Source organism: Ascaphus truei, chromosome 2 (genome assembly GCF_040206685.1).
Source record: "Ascaphus truei isolate aAscTru1 chromosome 2, aAscTru1.hap1, whole genome shotgun sequence".
In the NCBI taxonomy this organism is placed as follows: Eukaryota; Metazoa; Chordata; class Amphibia; order Anura; family Ascaphidae; genus Ascaphus; species Ascaphus truei.
In genome coordinates, this window is record NC_134484.1 from 472535107 (window position 1) to 472555375 (window position 20269).

Here is a 20269-nt window from a genome sequence, read left to right on the forward strand (position 1 = left end):
TTTGTCTCCAGATTGTGAAGTCTTTTAATTTGCAGGCCCGGAGCGAAATCAGGGTTTCCCAAAATGGGGGTCATCAAGGAGTGTTGCCGTGTAAGGGCAAATCTATATCTGCTCTTGTCCCATACTGCTAATGAGCTGCTGACTGCGGAGAGCGGTGTACTTATGGTTTTATGCACCCTTTTTGGTAGCCAAATTAAGTCCTGCAGTGCCACCGGTGCACAGCAGTCGGACTCTAGTTCCACCCAGCGTTTTAGCTTCGGTTGGGTGTGCCACTGAGTAATTTGGGATAATTGGGCCGCTCTGAAATATGATAAAAAGTAAGGTACCACTAACCCTCCTTGTGATGTGGGCCGAATAAGTGTGCTAGTTTTAATGCGTGGCGTTTTATTACCCCAGACGAATTTCACCATTGCAGACTGCAGCCGGAGGATGTCTTCCTTAATTATAGGTATCGGAAGGGTCTGAAAGAGGCACAGAATCCTGGGGAAGAGGTTCATTTTAAGCGTCTGGATTTTGCCGATCCATGATATTGTGTACCCTGCCCATCTCCTGAGATCCTCCTTCAGTGTCCGTATCAGTCTGGGATAATTTGCTTTATAAAGGGTGTCAAATTGTTTCGTGATATTTACCCTAGATATTTAATGGAGGAGGTTTGCCATTTGAAATTAAAGTTGACCATAATCAGTTTTTCGGTGACTTTTGGTAAGTTTATGGCTAGGGCTTCAGATTTAGCTTGGTTGATTTTGAAACCTGATATCGTATTGAATTCCCCAAGTATACTAAAGACATTTGGTAGAGAGGTGAGGGGCTGTGATATTAACAATATCACGTCATCAGCGTACAGGGCCACCTTATGCGACTGATCTCCTATTTGAATGCCTGTTATGTCTGGGCTGCGGCGAATATGTGCCGCCAGGGGCTCAATGCAGAGTGCAAAAAGAAGGGGCGATAGGGGGCATCCCTGCCTGGTGCCACTCTTTATCAGGAATTCCCCCGACGGGAAGCCCTGTGCCTGACCTTCGCCGTCAGTCCCTGGTATAGAGCCAGAACTGCCTCTAACATTCTCCCTCCCAGGCCAAATTCCCCAAGTGTCTCCCTCAAGTAGGGCCAATCAATTCTATCGAAGGCTTTCTCTGCGTCAAGACTAAGCACCATCAATGGGATTTGTTTCTTTTGGGCCAAATCGATGAAATCTATGATCCGTCTAGTGTTATCTGATGCCTGTCTCCCGCATATGAACCCTACTTGATCGGGTGGACCAACTTCGGCAACACCTGATTAAGGCGGTTAGCCAGTAATTTTGAAAAGATTTTGGTATCTGAGTTAATCAGTGAGATGGGTCTATAGCTTTTACAGTCCGCTGGGTCTTTCCCCGGTTTGGGGATCACTGAGATAGACGCCTGGAGCATCGAGCCCGGGATGGGGGCACCGTCCATAAATGAATTACATAGCTTTAGGAGGTGAGGAGCCAAAATGTTACGGAATTTTTTATTATAGAGATTGGAGAAGCCATCCGGGCCTGTGGCCTTGGATGCCTTCAGTGACTTCATTACCTCCAGAAGCTCCTCTATATATTGAAATCTGCCTGTAGTGCGTCCCTCTCCTCTCTAGTCAATTTAGGTAACTGAGCGTCTTTTAAAAATGTCTTTAGACGTGCTTGCGTGGTTGCATTGTGGGCCACTTTCGCACCGTCATACAAGGTCTCATAATATGATTTAAATTCTTCTACTATCATTTTGGGGTCAGAGGTGAGATTCCCCTGTGCCGTCCGAATCGCCTGAATTTGGGAGACTTGGATTCTGTCTCTAAGCTTATTGGCAAGTAGGGTATCTGGCTTGTTGGCCTTTTCATAACATTTCCGCTTGGATCAGGACAGCTCCTTCTCAGCACGGGAAGTTAGCAGTAAGTTTAGTTTTGGTGTCCATCAACTGCTTAAGGGTTGTTGCATTTTTGTTATCTTTGTGGAGGGAGGATAGGACCGTCAATTCTGATTTTAATTGGGTAATTTTTTTGTCCTTTTCCCTCTTTCGCTTACTCGTGATCCCTATGAGCTCTCCTCTTAGAGTAGCCTTATGGGCTTCCCATAGGGTGGACTGTGAAACCACACTTCCTGTGTTCTCCTGAAAGTATACCCTGATTCTATCCCCCACTTTTTGTGAGATTTCGGGGATTTTTAACAATATTTCATTAAGTTTCCAGTTCGCTCCTTATCTATCTAGACTGAATCCCGTGCACCGCAGCTCGACCGGTGCATGATCCGACCACGAAATATCGTGGATTCCCGAGTGGGAGATCTGTGAAACCATTCTGCTAGACACAAAGAGGTAGTCAATCCTACTGTATCTGTCGTGAGGGTGGGAGTAAAATGTGAAACCTTTTTCGTTATAATGGTGCTCACGCCAAACGTCTAAGAAATTGTTGATTCTCAGTCCTCTGTTCGAAACTGTCCTGATTTTCGACCGGCTGTGGCCCTCAGGGGTACACCTATCCAGCAGCGGATCAAGGGTCTGGTTAAAGTCCCCTCCCAGGATAACACAGCCCTGTGCCAGTTTGCTGAGTACGGAGAAGAACTTCTCTAGAAAAGCCTGCATTATCACTTCGGGCATATATATTTGCAACCGTGAGCGGTTGACCCTGTATTTCCCCTAGAATGATCAAGTACCGGCCGTTCTTGTCTTTTTTGACAGTCTGGACTGTTAGTGGTAGTCTATCATGAAATAGTATTGCTACACCTCTTTTTTTCTTTTTAGCGGAGGCCTTGAACCATTTTTTATATTTATAGTCAATGTATTTCGGGGAGCTGTCTTTGGAAAAGTGTCTCTCTTGTAGCATTAGTATGTCTGGGTCAGTCTTTTTCTAGTCCGTCATGGCCAGCTTTCTCTTCCCATGGCTATTAAAGCCTTTCACATTATGTGAAAGGATCACAATTTCCCTACCCATGTGTGGCTATCCAAACCTTTCTCTTATCGCTAGCCTTCTGGGACGTCCTGATGAGTAGATGTGCCCTGCACGGTGATTTATTTCTCGAGCCCCGGCTTGTGCTTTCCATACTTCTTGGCTGTAGCCGAGAGAAACACAGGTAAACACACAGGGGGAACATTATAGACACTTATCTCAACACATAAAATCAACTTTACTGAACATCCGGCAAATGGGGAAAATCCAACTCCCCCACTCGCCTTCTCTGCCTCTCCTGGACGTTCAACCTGGGCGGAGTCCGGGATAGACCTCCCTCCCCCTCTACCGCCCCTCATAGCTGGCCCAGTGGGGACTTTCATGGGCCACATATAGAGTATCCCCCTTGTGCCCATGTGGAGACTCATGCAGCACCCTCCCCCCCTCCCTCTTTACCTGAGCTAAGTTGAGCTTCAAACCAACTCCGCTTCAAACTTATTTTTAACATTAACCTTAACATTAACCCGTTAACTATGGATGGTCGACTTCCCTATTCTCCTGCCGCTGGTACTTCGTCATACTGTATTTCTCGTCTGCCCCCACCTCTGCGTCTAGCAGCTGTGATGCCTAACAGCCTCCTGTTACCCTATGTATGCCTTCTGACCCTCCTTTGAGGACGTTTATATACCGCTGTGTTACCTATTTCTTGGGTGTTGTAGACCCCTTCTATTCTATGGCTTGTGGGTCCGCTGCCCCCTATTTCCATGTGGAGCTCTTGGTGGGGGGGCTACTGATCGTGTTTTGGCCTCGCTCGCCCTTCTCTCCTTTCTAACCTTTCATCTTCCTGTCCCCTCCTCTGTTATTTAATGCTTCTCTACTACTCTTATCACTCTTATGCCGCTCCCTTAATCCTTGTCTGGGACCGATAGTGTCCCACTCTATTGCGGCTCGGGTTCCTAGCTGTTGTCAGAGTGCGTCCATGTTTTACTGCCACCTCCCGCGAGATCTCGGACGCTCCCGTCGCCTCCGGATGACGATCCGTGATTTTGCCCCTCTGCCTCCTCCAAGATGGCGTCCGTTCCATTTCCTGTGACGTCCTTCCGGTGGACGCCATTTTCCCTGGTGAAGCCCGCGAAGGAAGACGTCTCCTCACCAGGTCTCCTGCCAGGACAGGCTCTGCTTCCGGGAAGATGCCATGCGGACTAGCTGTTGCTGCAGCGCCATTTTTGTCGTCATGCATTCCACTGCCGTCCGCCATTCTGTCTCCAGGTAAGTGCTTTATGTTGGGGATTTTTGCTTTTGTCCTTTCCCTCTTTTTTTAGGATTATCGAGGGCTTCTTCGGGTTAAGGCTCGTGTGGGGGTTCCGCTTGTTAGTTCAGTGTTCGTGTCGGCTGGGGATTTCGGTTTAAGGTAAGTTTCTTTGGGAATGTCGGTACAAGGTTACAAAACTGGGCAAACTGTAACCCAATAACTTTTATTTTTAGTGTGTGTTCACTAGTGTATAGTTCAGGGCCCTTCGGTATCCACCGGGTCTCAGTTGGTTTTGGACGCACCGGCTGTCCTCCATTCCGTCTCGTCCGGTTGGTCCCTCCTGGGGCTTCTTGCTGGGCCCTCCTTCACCCCCAGTTTGTTAAAGAAGTCCTCGCTTTCTTCGATTTCCCTCATAGAGATGGCCTTCCCGTTTTTTATTACCAGCAGGCCAAACGGGAAGGTCCATCTGTAGCGGATCTCCCGGTCTCTTAGCACTTTGGTGACTGGTTGTAGCTTCCGTCTTCTGGCCAGGGTGACCGGAGAGAGGTCTTGGAACAGCTGCATGGATGTGCCTTCAAACCTGCAGGAGCCTTCAGCCTTAGTTTTGTGGAAGACAGCATCCCTGGTCTTAAAATGGTGTAACCTGGCGATCACATCACGCGGCTGCTCCGTCGCTGCAGGGCGGCTTCTGAGGGCCCTGTGGCAGCGGTCCATCGTTAATTCGGCAGCTGACAGCTCCGGGAGCAGTGATTCTAGCCACCTGGTCACGAATCCCTCTACATCAGGGATGCCGCGGACTTGGATGTTGTTGCAGCGATCCCTGTTCTCCGCGTCTTCCTGCCGGTCCGTGAGTTCGTTGATTTGGGCCTGCATGTATGCTGCCTTTTTGTCGGCCTTTTTTATGTGCTTTGAGGTGGTCACCTTTTTATCTTCTAGGGCCCCAGTTCTTTCCCCCAGGCCGTGTACTTCCTTTTTCAAATCCTGCATCTCTACATGAATTAGCGCCTTCATGTCCTGATAGAGCCGGTCAAAATCACACCAGCGTACCGGTAGCTGGGCCGATTCTCCTGGGGGGTCTTCCTCCTTTTCTGATTCTGAGCCTGCTGCTGATTCCGGCGCCATTTCTGTTCCGGCGCTCCGTGAGGCAGGTCGGCCGAGATATCTTCCTTTTTCTTTTTAGGGTTCATCGGGGCCATCGCTGGGCGGGGGTTGCCGCCGTGCTTCTGTGTTATTTTCTGGGTTTTTTTAACGGGTCGTTCGCAGCTTTTTTATTGCTTTTTGGGAGGTGGGGGACGGAGTTTATGCTGCCATCCACCTCAGCCTCGCGCATGCGCCTCCGGTAGTGCTTCACTTTAAGTACATTTTCGCTTTACATACATGCTCCGGTCCCATTGCGTACATTAATGCGGGGTATGGCTGTATTCTATTTAGTGTGTTATCTGTTTCATTTCCCTCCCTCTCCATCCTAGGACTTCCATTTAGGAAGTCTAGTATTTGTCTTGAAAAATTAGGTTGAATCACGTGTTGAAGGTCAGTGCGGTTAGGGCTGTGTGTATATAAGATTTTGCCATCTGCATACATGTGCATTGCAGCTGACCTTACAAATTGTAGATAGATCATTAATGAAGACTGAAAAGTTTAGGTGCCCCAGAACAGAGTATTGCGAAACCCCACAAGTGGTATGCAAGGGATTGGACTATAAATTGGAATCTACCCGATGGGTCTGAGTGAAACTAATTTAAAGCATGTTCCCCTATTCCAGAGTACTGAACCTCGTTTAACAAGATAACATGATGATCAGTATCAAAAGCCTTTGCAAAATCTAGGAATATTGTACCAGTTAGTTGTCCCAGTTCCATTCCACACTGAATCTCATATGTATGTATGTATATCTTTATTTATATAGCGTCAAAAGTGTACTCGGCGCCTCACAAAGAATACAGTACAGGGAATTATAATACAATAAGATCACCAAAATCAGACAATAGGAAAGGAAATCTCTGCCCCGACGAGCTTACAATCTAAGAGGAAATAAGTGCCATAGGTGGCAGTGCTTGGCCACAATGGTTGGTAAGAGTGACTGTGGGTGTGGGATACTAGCCATTAGTGCTGGCTATTGGAATGCTTGATTTGTGGGGTGAGTTTTAAGGCGGGTCATTATTAAATCAGAAGGTTAACACGCCGCTGTGACATAGCCAATGCTCGTCCGCCACGCCAAAAGACAAAAATCTTGTTTTTAGGCCAAGGCGGTCGCACATCGCGCCTTGTGCACGCATACACGCCGACTGGGGCCTGCCCCATAAAAGACTGTACCGTGTGTGCGGCGCGCACACCGTGGCCACTGGGGACATAGCCTAACCTTGTAACTTTTCCACAAGGCAGCCATAAAATGGAAAAATACAGTAAGGTTAGTTGTAACCCATGGAAGGTGGATCCCCCGTACTCTTATTCTGCAGAGAAGGGGTATCACAGAGGTTTAAGAACTCTGGAAACAATCAAGTGGAGGATCGGGGTCAGGTATTAGGTTGTTTTGGTACCAAGGGCAGTTTATAAAGTCAGCCAGAAATTATTGTGGGTTAAAGTTTGTACATTTCCGAGCGAGTAGAACTTTAGGGCTTGACGAGTTGTTTGATTTTTCCTTACACAATAAGCTATTGCATGGCCACTTACAATGTCAGGTAGGAGATACCAGAGTATTGGATTCTGTTTGGACAAGAGGATAGTATACAATCTTTCAAGAATGGTTGCCAGATTTTAGGTTTGTCCGTGTGGGTTGGGAAATTAGTTGGATTAAATTTAGTGACTGGAATTGTGTCCAGATGTTGTTGTTTTTAGGATCAAGCCAATTGAGTTTCAAATCCCCAAGAACTAACACCTCACTCATCCCATTCAGAGAAGAAATTGTGCCAAAAAAGAGGGATATCAGTCGGGCATTGTAGTTGGGCTTTAAGGGGACAGTAGATACCAGCAATAATAATGGGCTTAGAGAAGGGGAGACACATTTTACAAACCAGCCTTTCAAAAGATGGGCTTGAGGGGCAATTTACAAGTGTAAATTGTAAGTAGTCTTCAATATAAAATAACACCCCTCCTCCTTTCTTTGACCAAGCTTTCTTAAAAATGGAGTATCACTGAATGGAAACATCGAGGGTTTTAAGAGTTTGGCATGTTTTGGTGAGAATTATGGCTTTAGGCTTATTATGTACAAGGCACCATGCCCTTAGTTCATCCAGTTTGGGCAGCAGACTTTGAATATTTATATGGGTGTACAGAGCCCTTTTGTCAATTGAAAGGGCCATTTTCAAGGGTATAGGACTGAGGTGAAAAGGGGGGGCCTGGGTGGAGTTCAATATGCCCTGCTAAAGAGATTAACAGTATAAATATGCATTTTAATAATTGTTTGCAGGTTGTGATGTTTGCCATTAGACTGAGTGGTGCTGGGTGTACTGGTCCGTCAACATTCAGTAGATAAAGGCTTTTGAGTAGTCCAGGGTGGATGATTACATTGTGTGTGGACCAGCAGGCGGGAAGGTTACAGTGGATAGAGAGAGTAACATTTACTTGAGGCCACAATAAAGAGTAGAATTGGGGTAAGTAGCAGGTTCATTTTCAGAAAGGGTTACCAAGGACTGTCTTGTGCTCAAGGAAAAAGACGCCTAGCACAATAGTAGAGTGTATATATAAACATTGCTTGTAGACAGGATAAATACTATCGACAGCAGATATATCCGAGGCCACATATGGATTTCATATACTCACCTACCCAGGTCCTCAGAGGGAGACTGCTTACTTGCCTCTAAATGGAACCTGGGGTTGTAGATGGTCTGTAGGGTCCTTGCCCTATATGCAGTATACTGTGGTCATCACTATAACACCGTGGTCTTAGCTAGCAAAAGATCTTATGAGATCTGATCCATGTGATATGTTGCTAACTGGGACTCTGGACAATTTGGAATTCCTGTATCATCTTCAGAAAGGTAGAAAAGTAAAAACTTTACTTTAGAAGAGTTGCAGCTTGCTTGTGATACTGGGTCTATGATAGTACTGCCAACAATAATGTAGAAGGGGGCAGTATGGCCAGGCTTGGGAGGACCTCTCTCTAACATGTTAAGTTTGAATCCGCAGAGGGGCCGTGCGTGATTATTATTGAGGTTTCAACATTGGGAGCACCAAAAACTCCAACATGTGTTCAGCACTCGGTGATGACCTTCATCACTCAGGGTTAATAATTAAGTACAATCAATTACTGCTCCCCTCAGGAATCGGTATAAAGTATTTCTATGTAGTTATATCACAGGAAGAGGTTCCACTCTCCGCTTCTTTACATGATGGATTTTCCTTTTCTCATTGCCAGGTTTCCCAGTGATTGTACCGGAGAGGTTCGAGATTAAGTCAGAGGAAGAAGAGCTGAACACTGAGTATCATCTAACAACAATGAAGAGTGAAATATTTACATTTCCTGTCGATGGTGAGAACCTCCGCATACTTTTGTGTAGATAAAGGTTATCTAGTAACAGGTAGTTTGGTCACCTTTAGGGGATATTCAGGGTTAATTACCTCTCATTAGAAGTCTTTAGATATGCTGGGTCTTGTAGAACAAGCCACATGCAGCAGAGGTAAAGGAGCAATATGTCTCTCTCTCAAATAAGTATAAAGGTTGGAAATGCAGAGTTGTGGGTCTCTGACCATCAATGGATGGGATGTAGCGCATTTGGGAAAACTCGCACCCTCCTGCAGCCCCTGCGATCAGTGAACTTGTCTGCATGTGATTGGACATGCGGCATACGCGTCACAAAGCTGGTTCGCCCTCATTGGCTGAAGCGCTCAAGTGACGTGGACGTTAAACGGCCACCGCTTGAAAAGACAGAAAACTTTGTCTTTTGAAGACGCGATCGCGCCAGCGTTCTCCGTAGTGTGCACGCGCACTAAGGGCGCACTCATTGGGAATCAGGAAATTGATCTTGATGCGCGCACACCAGCGCCACCATGCATACTATAATCCTATTCTTAGGCCTCGTGCATAGTGCAAAATACGCAGCGAGCTACATAGCTCGCGCTACAAACAAATGTGTGTATTCCAAAGCGCATGGCCATAGTGAGCGCGAGCTTGCACGTGAGATACAAGGATACAAAAAGCAGAGGAGACAAACTTGTTTGCTATTGCAGCAAGATGGCCTGGTCATGTGAGCAGCTAACATCCAATGGAAATTTAAGTAAGCTATTCTGCCTGGATACTGTTCAAATTACTTTTGAAAAGAGTTGAGTTGTGCTTGTGTCAGAATATGGACAAGTCAACTATCGAAAATTTGATTTCTGAGGTTTACAAAACCCCATACCAAAAACTCCTCCATTGACTTCAATGGAGAAAATCCGCTCTTTCTCTCGGGCGCCATCTACTGGCCGGTCATGATATAGGGCCAAAACTGTCTCAATCTCCATTGACTTGTATGGGGATCCAATGGCGACCTATGGGACCTTGCCGGCAGGTGCTACATGAGCATGGGGAAAGGGAACCAGAAGTAATAGCCATATACATCATTATCCCTTGCCCTCCCGACCTGTTCCCAGTGTAACCTGCGTGGTGCAACACTCTACACGTGGGAACATAATAAACCAGGGGAATACATGTGGGTTTAGAAGCAGGCGAAAATGTATACTATAGGTACATTTCTGGTTAACCCCTCAATTCCCAGACGGTTGAAGGGGGTGCCTAATTGGGGTGACCCCTTTATTACTGGCTTGGCACCCCTCGACTGTCACATATACCAATTGCTGGCAACCTGATAATACCAGGGTTTACTGCTAGCCCGTTGGGCTGAAAAATCAATGATAATTTATGGACAGAAATTTCTGATGTATTGTCCATTAATTGTTTTAAAAAAAATATACAAAAAAATTCATTAACAAGTTAATGGCGTTATCAGACTGTAAGAACCAGCACAGGGATTATTGATAGTTATTCGGTTACCGGAGCTGACAGAGGTATAGTCACACTCACTCTCCCCCGGAGAGAAGAGCACATGGGAAGGCCCCAATCTCAGGCTCCCAGTTGTGTGACCTGCCTTTCTCAGAGGGGAAGAAACAACTCTAACTTGAGGGCGGTCCTGCCCTTAAGTACAACCAGAAAGCTGGCGACCCTTTGTCCCAGCTACAACAGGCTGTACCACCCCCTGCTGTCACTCAAGTGCAATACCAAAGATGTGGGGGAAAACCCCATACAAACTACCGGCAACCTGATAGTACCAGGGTTTACTGCTAGCCCATTGGGCAGAATAGTAGTTAGGGGGAACCCTGCTACATAAGCAAGTTGAAGCCTATTTTTCAGCTCTACTTAAAATTCTCTGCTGTGATCTATATATGTAAAACTGAAAATCTTGGTTGTGTGTCTGTTGACAATTTGATTGGTCCGTCTGTCCGTCTGTCGGTTCACCCGCCCTCCCACGGCTCTCATTGCCCCGTGTGTCCCGCCCCCCCACGGCTCTCATTGGCCGGTGCGCTCTAACCCAGGGGTCCCCAACCCCCGGCCACACTGCTTCTGCCTGAGGTGAGGAAATGCTCCCTGGTAGGGGTGCTGGCTGTTGATGCTGCTGGGGGGGAGGGTAGGTTAACAGAGACGGCTGAGTATTTACCCCCTCCCCCATGTCCGTTTTGCCCCCAAGTTCCGTTTTGCCCCCCCTCAGCTCTGTTTTGCCCCCCCCGCTCTGTTTTGCCCCCCCCCCCAGCTCTGTTTTGCCCCCCCCCCCAGCTCTGTTTTGTCCCCCAAGCTCTGTTTTGCCCACCCCAGCTCTGTTTTGCCCCCCCAGCTCTGTTTTGCCCCCCCAGCTCTGTTTTGCCCCCCCCAGCTCTGTTTTGCCCCCCCCAGCTCTGTTTTGCCCCCCCAGCTCTGTTTTGCCCCCCCAGCTCTGTTTTGCCCCCCCCAGCTCTGTTTTGCCCCCCCCAGCTCTGTTTTGCCCCCCTAGCTCTGTTTTGCCCCCCCAGCTCTGTTTTGCCCCCCCAGCTCTGTTTTGCCCCCCCCAGCTCTGTTTTGCCCCCCGCCCAGCTCTGTTTTGCCCCCCCCCCAGCTCTGTTTTGCCCCCCCCCAGCTCTGTTTTGCCCCCCCCAGCTCTGTTTTGCCCCCCCAGCTCCGTTTTGCCCCCCCCCCCCCCCCCCCCAGAAGCAATGTCCCTACGCGGAAGCCATGTCCCATTAGGAGTTAAAACTGAAAACGGTCCTGAGGAAACAAGAGAGTCTCTCATCAAATCATGAACTGCATGCACTTTGCGGGGCTTCCGATGTGGCAAAACAAGTTAATCCAAATACATTCTCATGGAGGTTTGATACGACCGTGGTAGAAGCAAAATTTGTGAAGTATCTTTTTTTCCGTCTGTGTCCTTGCAACAAAGCATGCTGCAGCAGGTTAGATTTGACCTGTGTGCTTAAAACAGTATATTAGTATCTAGGTAAAAATATTAAAAATATATACTAGAAGTAAAAATGCGATTAAGCTGATTACCTCTTCATCTTCGGAAGAAAAGAGAAAACACGAAGTAAAATAACAAGGATTATTATCCCTAAAATAAAAAAACAATAGTGGTTTCAAATACCCTAGGATTCCAAACACATTTCCTAGTACACTAAAAATACCTTTACCAGTAGTTTGTAGGCTGGTACCTATGTTTGACAAGAAATTGCCCGTAATTGGCCAAAAAGTTTTCAGTGACTCACCTAGTGTAGTTAACCACTGTGGAAAATCACCTGGGTGTAAATCAACACGTAGTTATTCACTGTGAACTCTTTGTAGGAGAGTATGCACCATATCATGTGTGAATCCTGTAGTTATCTTCATGTTCTTTAAATGTGCCAAATAGGCTGTCATGTGAGGAAGTCTTAGTGTAATAGCTGGTACCTGGAAATGTACGGCAGATGTAACTGTCTTATGTAACAGAGGTGGAATAAAGGTAGTACCAAACACTGTATACTTCTATTAACTGTGACAAGTGATGCCTGAAAAGGAGGTATGTCGCAATCCTCTTCTGTAGACAATACTATGATGTAACTCCCATTATCTAGACTGTGAATTAATGTAAAAGGAGTTTGAATTGGTGTCGCAGTTATTGGGCAGTTGCTACCTTGCATTTGATCATTGCAAGACATGTGCTGTATGATGTCTTCACATACTAAATAACCTTTATCAACACATCGTATAGTGCTGATGAAAAATTCACGATCACATTTCACAGACATGTACTGAAATGGTTGAGCAACCTGCACCTTTGCGAAATAAGACCTTGTGTGTGTGTTAAGTGTCCAAAATTAAGCAGTTCCCAATTTGTTGTATAAACATCTCCTGGGATAAATAATTCGTAGTACACAAAAACTTCCCATAAAGAGTCATCAGGATTAGGAACCAGTCTGTGGTTTTTTTCTCGTATGTCATAAACTGTGGTTTGTGAAACATATGCTAGGATCTCAGATTCTTTTGGACTTAAATTGAGATTCTCTGTGATCCATGTCAGATTTAAAAGTGATATGTCAACCTTGTGATTTTGCAATGTTAACCTTATAGAAGTGATGTGATTAAGAATAACCAAAGCTTTGATTTCTTCAGATAACACTGTAATGTTTGAAATTGTGTATGAAACAAATGTTATCGGATGATCCCTTAACACCAAAATACCTCTCCTCAATTCTTCATCATTTGAGTCAGAGATTTGGCTTATAACAGAAACAGAATCACTCAGCAAGTGTCCTGTGGTGATAAGAATATCATCGTTAGTAAGCAATTTCCTAGTAGATGATTTACTTGAAACCTTACATTCATTCATGAAATATGTATCATTTTGATAATGCACTATGGTATTAATTGTAGCATTTGTACCCCACATTGCCTCTGAGTAGGGCATGTTAACAATATTATGTGTGGTGCATGTGTCATATTCACAGGGTTTATCATCTGGAGCTATTTGTACATTCTTCTAATCGCTCATTGCCCTGATTACCGTGTGTACGTTAATATGTAAACTATCATTGAGACATTTCTGGAACGGGGAGTAGACTTTATAATTAGGTTTCATAATCACTATACGCTCCACACACCAAAAACCTCGTAACTCAGAAAAATGTAAAAATCCTTGATCAATCATTTTTGGTTGCCATTTAAAATAGCCTTCCGTGAGATTGTAATAAAAAGAACAGGGAGTACACCCGTAATTGAATACTGTATTGTCCTTATCACAGATTCCTTCATCGATTTTAATTTCTCCAATGTGATACCACACGCATTCTTGAAACCTTTATATGAATGGCTGTAGTATGTAGTATTGGTAAATGTTGCAAAGCGTGGTTGAGTACAAGTGTCCCATGCAGTAGGTCCACGAAACAACATACCATCACCTTTTATATTCCATTCTTTCAGAAGTGCTGCTGTCTGTAGCTGTCCAGTTTTATAATCTTCCATCACATCTTGAAGTTTGAGTAACAGTTCATCAGCGGTTGTGGATGGGTCCCACCATTCTGAGTAAATACTGTCAGAGCAGAAAACAGCAGAATTATAGGATCTTACCCCTCCAGGTATTCTGTACTCTTCTTCTTCAGCACCTTCCCAGAATGCCACTCTAGGATCAATCTGTCCGTTCGGAACAAGTCCTTTCTGAGTATTCTGACCTGTATTCAGATAGAAAATAGCGTATTGCTTATACCTTATTCAGGGGTGAGCAAACTTTTTATGCCGAGCCCCCCTTTTCATCCATAAAATTTCTCGGGCCCCCCCTGCCTGATGTAATCAAAATCACGTGAAAAAAAAAAAAAACCTTTATTAAACGGTATACAATATAAATCCAAATATGTTTAAATACTTACATATTTCAACAGCTCGCGCTTGCAAAATTAGGCTGCGTCCACGCTGCCGCTGAGAGCGGTGACACCAACTCTCCAAGCATGAGCACAGGGTGTCCTGCATAATTTTGCAAGCGTAGATCGGGGCTATTTGTGTGTGTGGCTGTGTGTGTGTATTGACTGCTGCTGAGCGCACTTCAAAGTCAATTTTGTTTGACTCCCCAAGCGCCAAGCTTGGGAGAGCGTACGTGCACAAAGGCAATACTTTGGGGGGCCTTCATGCACCTCTTTGCTACCTCCCTTCCCTCTCCCCCCCCCTTTTTTTTCTTCCTTCCCCTCCATGCTTTTTGTCTTGCTATCCCCATTGTCATCCAAACTCCTACCTACAGTATTATTTATTTTTTCCCGTTTTCAATGTTGTGTTTTCACTTTCTTTTTTATTAGTTCTGTACATTCATAGTATGAGTGATATAGGTGCAGCCTACCCTTTCACTTGCAGAGGATCGCAGCGAAGCAGGTTGCCAGCGGAGGAGAGCAGGAACACAGCACTATTGCAGGGCAGACACCGAAGGAGGGGCGTTTGACTTCACCGTGCTCGGGCGTGCTCCTCCCCGTACCTCCGAAGCCCCTGCGCGTGCGCTCGCACACCATCACGTGGCCGCCACCTGCATTATCCTGTTCAGCCACCCGCACACATCTTCGGCTGCCCGCCCGTGCACATCTTCTTGGCCGCCCCTCGCGCACAGCTTTTGCGTCCTCCCGCGCACAGCGTCTGCCGGCCCGTGCACCCAGTTTTCGTCGCACGCCGCCTGCGCCCCCCTAAATAATCTTGCGCCTCATTGCCCCCCCAGTTTGCGCACCACTGCATTACAACACACACTCTCTCAATCAATCACCACATACACACACTCACCACATACACTCAATCACCACACACACACACACTCACCACATACACTCAATCAATCACCACACACACACACTCAATCCCCACACACACACACTCAATCCCCCCACACACACACTCAATCCCCCCACACACACACTCAATCCCCCCACACACACACTCAATCCCCACACACACACACACTCAATCCCCACACATACACACACTCAATCCCCACACATACACACTCAATCCCCACACACACACACTCAATCCCCACACACACACACTCATTCCCCACACACACACTCAATCCCCACACACACACACTCAATCCCCCCCGACACACACTCAATCCCCCCCCCCCACACACACACACAATCCCCACACACACACACTCAATCCCCCCCACACACACACTCAATCCCCCCACACACACACACACAATCCCCCCCGCCCACACACACACAATCCCCTTTCCCCCCCCACACACACAATCCCCTTCCCCCCCCCACACACACACACAATCCCCCCCACACACACAATCCCCTTTCCCCCCCCACACACAATCCCCTTCCCCCCCCCCCACACACACACACAATCCCCCCCCACACACACACAAACTCGATCCCCACACACACTCAAATCACCACACACACACACACAATCCCCCCCCCCCGCACACACACTCAATTCCCCCCCAAACACACAACCAATCCCCCCACACACACACACACAAACTCAATCCCCCCCCACACACACACTCAAATCCCCCCCACCACATACACACTCAAATCCCCCACCACACACACTGAAATCCCCCCCCACCACACACACACACACACTCAAATCCCCCCCACCACACACACACACTCAAATCCCCCCCCACCACACACACACTCAAATCCCCCCCCCACCACACACACACTCAAATCCCCCCCCACCACACACACATTCAAATCCCCCCCACCACACACACTCAAACCCCCCACCACACACTCAAATCCCCCCCCCCACACACTCAAATCCCCCCCCCACCACACACACTCAAATCCCCCACCCCCACCACACACACACACACACTCAAATCCCCACCCCACCACACACACTCAAATCCCCCCCCATCACACACTCAAATCCCCCCCACCACACACTCAAATCCCCCCCCCACCACCACCACACACTCAAATCCCCCCCCCCCCCCACCACACACACACACACACACACACACACACACACACACAAACACACACACACTCTTTCACGTAGGGGGGCGACATGCTCCGATCCCCCAACCCCCAATGCTGCTGAAAACTGGTGCGGGAAGCAGACAGGAAGAGAAGGAGGGCTGTCTGTGTGCAGAGAGAAGCCCCGCCCCCTCTGCAAGACACAGACACATAGAAGCAGCAGCACGGAGCTTCAGGCCGCCCGTGCACAGCTCTGCCCGCCCCCAGGTTTCCCTGCAAGCAGCCCGCGCCCCCCCTACATAATCTTGCGCCCCCCAGTTTGTGCACCGCTGCCTTATATTGTCCATGGTTACACCAGGCCGAGGGCAATGATCAGCTTTCAGCTCCTTCGTTGGCCATTTACGTGTTCCTTGAAAGTCAATGAAATAGCAATGTCCATATTCAGCATAACAACGTTGTTCACGGTAGCTCTGCTGTTTCCAATGGTCATGCAGGGGTAGATTATATTTCAGGCTCGTAGATTGCAGCTGTTGCATCTGGGCATTCAGATGTCGTGTCACCAGTTTCCTTCCTTCTGGCGTAGTGATACCAGCCTCTTTAGCTAGCACAGTTGAATCAAGCAGCACAACCTGTGAAATCCCCAAAGTCTTTCGTTTCTGGATGATAGGTTTATGAAACGGCTTCCAATACACACCTTGAGGTATACCCACCGACTGTACCTCCACCGGTCTCAAATCATAGTGAAGTCCTCGTTTCACGATTCTGGAGTCTGGTGTGGTAATACCGTGTGCAGCTGTATGTTGCCAGTTGATGATCTCGCCTTCTTGTTTAGTCACAAAATGCCATTGTAACCTGAAAATAACACTGGCGGATATTTCTAGAAAAGCAAAACAGATTGAGAGACACAAAATAGTCTTAAACAGTCTTTTCTTCGTGATTACCTTAGCCATTGATTGATGGGCCTCCCGGAAAATATTGCGTTGACCGGGAATGGCAGGTAACACATATGTATGTCTTTGGTCACGGTCAGGGAAGTCGGCTTCAGCTTGTTGGACCTCACCTGCGTGATTAGTTTCCACATCCTGTGGCCGTGCAGTCTGTGCTTCGAGAGACTGCAGCTCCATCGAATTCTGTGCCAGATATGGTGTCTCCTCCATCTTTTACAGTTTTTTCACTGCAGTGAGCTGTGGGTTTAAGATTGTCTATACTCACAGTCCTTTCTTTGCCTTTAGTTTCTTTGATAACAAAGGTACGCTCGTTTAACTTTTTCAGTATCGTGGTTGGTTTCTTCCACTTAGGCCGCAACGGCTTTACCTTAGCAACCCTCTCCTGGACCAAATGTCCAATCTGCGGCGTCCAAGCTTTAGGATTACGAGGTGTGTGGGCTGTATGGGAAAAAGAATCCCTCAATTCTTGTACAATTAATATTTGTTCGAGTCTCCCTGGGACAGAAATAGAATCATTATTAAATTGTGTATTCATAGGAGTACCATATAACAGTTCATGTGGTGTTTTACCAGTTGTTGTGTTAGGAATATTATTTAGACCAATCTGGACCGAAACCAAAAGTGGGTACCACTGTGTATGACGATTAGATAGCATTTTGGTTAAAAGTCGTTTCACCTCGTAATTTTTGCGTTCGACCATACCTGAAGACTCGGGATGGGACGGCGAGCTGTAGGCCCATTCAATACCTAATATTGCTGCCCATTCCTTGGTTTCTGTTGCAGTAAAAGCAGGTCCACCATCGGATTGAAAGGCCTTGGGCTTAGCGACGCTTACTAAGGAGTTGAAACAATTAATCGTAGAGCTAACTGTCGTGCTACGAATGGGGTATAACCACGTAAACCTTGTACAAGCATCAACACAAACCAAAACATGTTTGTAGGAATGTGATGGAGGTAATGGTCCAATATGATCTAAATATATTAAATCAAACGGCTTGCTCGGTATTGCATTAATAATAAATGGTGGTGTCTGATGATTAGGACTGTTTACCAACTGACATGGTTTACAGTTTCTTAAAACTGTCTTAACCGTTTTTCTCATATTCGGCCACCAATATTTCTGTTTGTGTCAACAAAACGTTTTCTCTCCCTAGGTGAGGGTGTCCCACACTATCATGTGCTTGCATAGCTATCTGCATTCTGCTTGCTAAAGGGGGAACAATGAATTCATTAGCATCAATTACAACCATACAATTATTGTCGACCAGTTAATATGAGTATTTTTTAGGATAACCAGGTGGATTAGGCCTGGTAGTATCCAGACAAGCATACAACTCTGCATCGAGACTGGCTGACTTTGACTGTGCCCTTGTCAACACTTTGTTAACGGCAAATTTTTGACTTACAGTTTGCGCGAGACTATCTTCGAACTGGTTCCCCATAGTATGAACCGAAGAACCAAGCGATCTATGCGCTGGCTCATGTACAATTTCAATATCAGGCTTATGATCAAAATAGGCAGCAATGGCCTTCAACTTAGCAATGTGTGTTAGTGGTTTTCTTTTGGCATTTAAAAATCCATTTGATTTCCATATTGGGAGATCCTGCAGTGCCGACCGTGCTAAGTATGCGGAATCTGTAACTATAAGTACATGTCCTTTAACTGTAAGTGATTCTTTCATAGCAAAAGCTAAAGCGTGAATCTCTGCAAACTGTGCAGAGTGATCTCCTATAGGTAATTGCCAACTGTGCAGCAGATTCATATCTGCATCATATTTAGCAATTCCTGAACCTGCAGATTTATTTACTCCTTCTTTGCTTGAGTCTACAGCTGAACATCTGTGTAGAAAATGCATGTGTAATAATTTGGGTGTGGCTGTGTTTCCCATCTCACTCCTTCAAAAGGGGATGGCAAATCATCCAGTGTCGTTAATGTTTTGTCATGCACAAAATGTATTTGCGGATCTTCTATGATAGTATACCACTTTAACCAACGGCTTCTTAACGCCTTCCTCTCCGGAATGGTCTGTTTCTGCAATGTTGCTAGTGAAGCTACTGAAGTGTATATATAGATATCCTGTCCCTGTGCCAAGTCTCTTGATTTCAGCACTGTAAGTGTAACCGCTGATAACAATTTCTCAAGCGGCAAATATCTTTTCTCTGTATTTGTGAATACATAAGATAGAAGTGTAATTGGTACAGCTTCCATTGCATTGTAAATTCAAATGTATGCAGCTAGTGGTGAAATGTTTACATATGCTGACAATGGTTTTGCTGGGTCGCGCTGCGCTAAGTAGGAAGCATCATTAACTGCTGCTAATAACTTTCGCAATGCCTCATCCTCAACAGTTAACCATTTAAAAGGTGTTTTCGGCCTAGTCTGTTCTGACTTAATCTCGCGTGATATTGCCTGATGCAATGGTTCAATCAGCACATTAAAATCTGGGATAAACGTCATTGAAAAATTCAGTAACCCACTAATGCTCCTTAACTGTTTCAGTGTTTTTAGGAACACTGATGTTTGAAACTTTTTCTCTGTAATTATTAGAAAGGCCTCTGCCATTTTCAGCTATTTCAAAGCCTAAAAATGTCACACTTTCTCTTGCAAGCTGTGATTTTTTTAACGAAACGAGGTAACCAGCCTCTGTCAATGTAAGCAATACTTCTGTCAGGACTTTAAAATGTTCTGATTCTGTGTCATGTGACAAAAACACATCATCCACGTAAATTTCAATATTCTCAAACTTAGACAATAGTGAGATTACGTCTGCTGTGAACAAAGCTGGACTATTCACGAAACCTTGTGGTAAACGTGACCAGATTAATTGTTTACCTTTCCAGGTAAATGCCGTTAGCCAATAACTATCAGGTGTGATTTGGTGCGACCAGTACCCGTTGCTTAAGTCAAATGCGGTTTTAAAGCGTTTACGCTGTAATCCGCTTAATATTGAAGGTGAATGTGTGTTCTGTGCTGTCACTGAAGGTGTCACTTTATTAATTTCCCTATAATCTAACACCATTCTCCATGTGCCGTCTTTTTAGGCACAGGATATACTGCAGTATTCATTTGACTGAACTGCTCAATTAGTACCCCTTGTTTAAGCAAATCATTGATTACAATTTGTATGCTTGGTAAGGCGGCATGATTAATTTTGTATTGGGCCTGTTTATTTGGAAGGGTAGGACATGTATTAATGTCATGTACAATACCTTTCCTTAAACCCACTTGATTTTCCCATTGTTGAAAAATATACTTATGTGTCATTAACCAATTATATAACTTTGCCTT

The 20269-nt window shown here is 46.0% G+C and overlaps 1 protein-coding gene across 6 annotated transcripts in view; it reads left to right on the forward strand.

Annotated features, from left to right (window-relative positions):
• Positions 1-20269, forward strand: part of LOC142488324 (uncharacterized) — a 107663-nt gene that overhangs the window by 46583 nt on the left and 40811 nt on the right. For all 6 annotated transcript variants that reach the window (XM_075588690.1, XM_075588691.1, XM_075588692.1 and 3 more), the window contains one exon: positions 8502-8615. In XM_075588690.1, the coding sequence (XP_075444805.1) occupies positions 8582-8615 (34 nt within the window). In that variant the 5' untranslated portion in view covers positions 8502-8581. The remainder of the gene's footprint in view (positions 1-8501; positions 8616-20269) is intronic.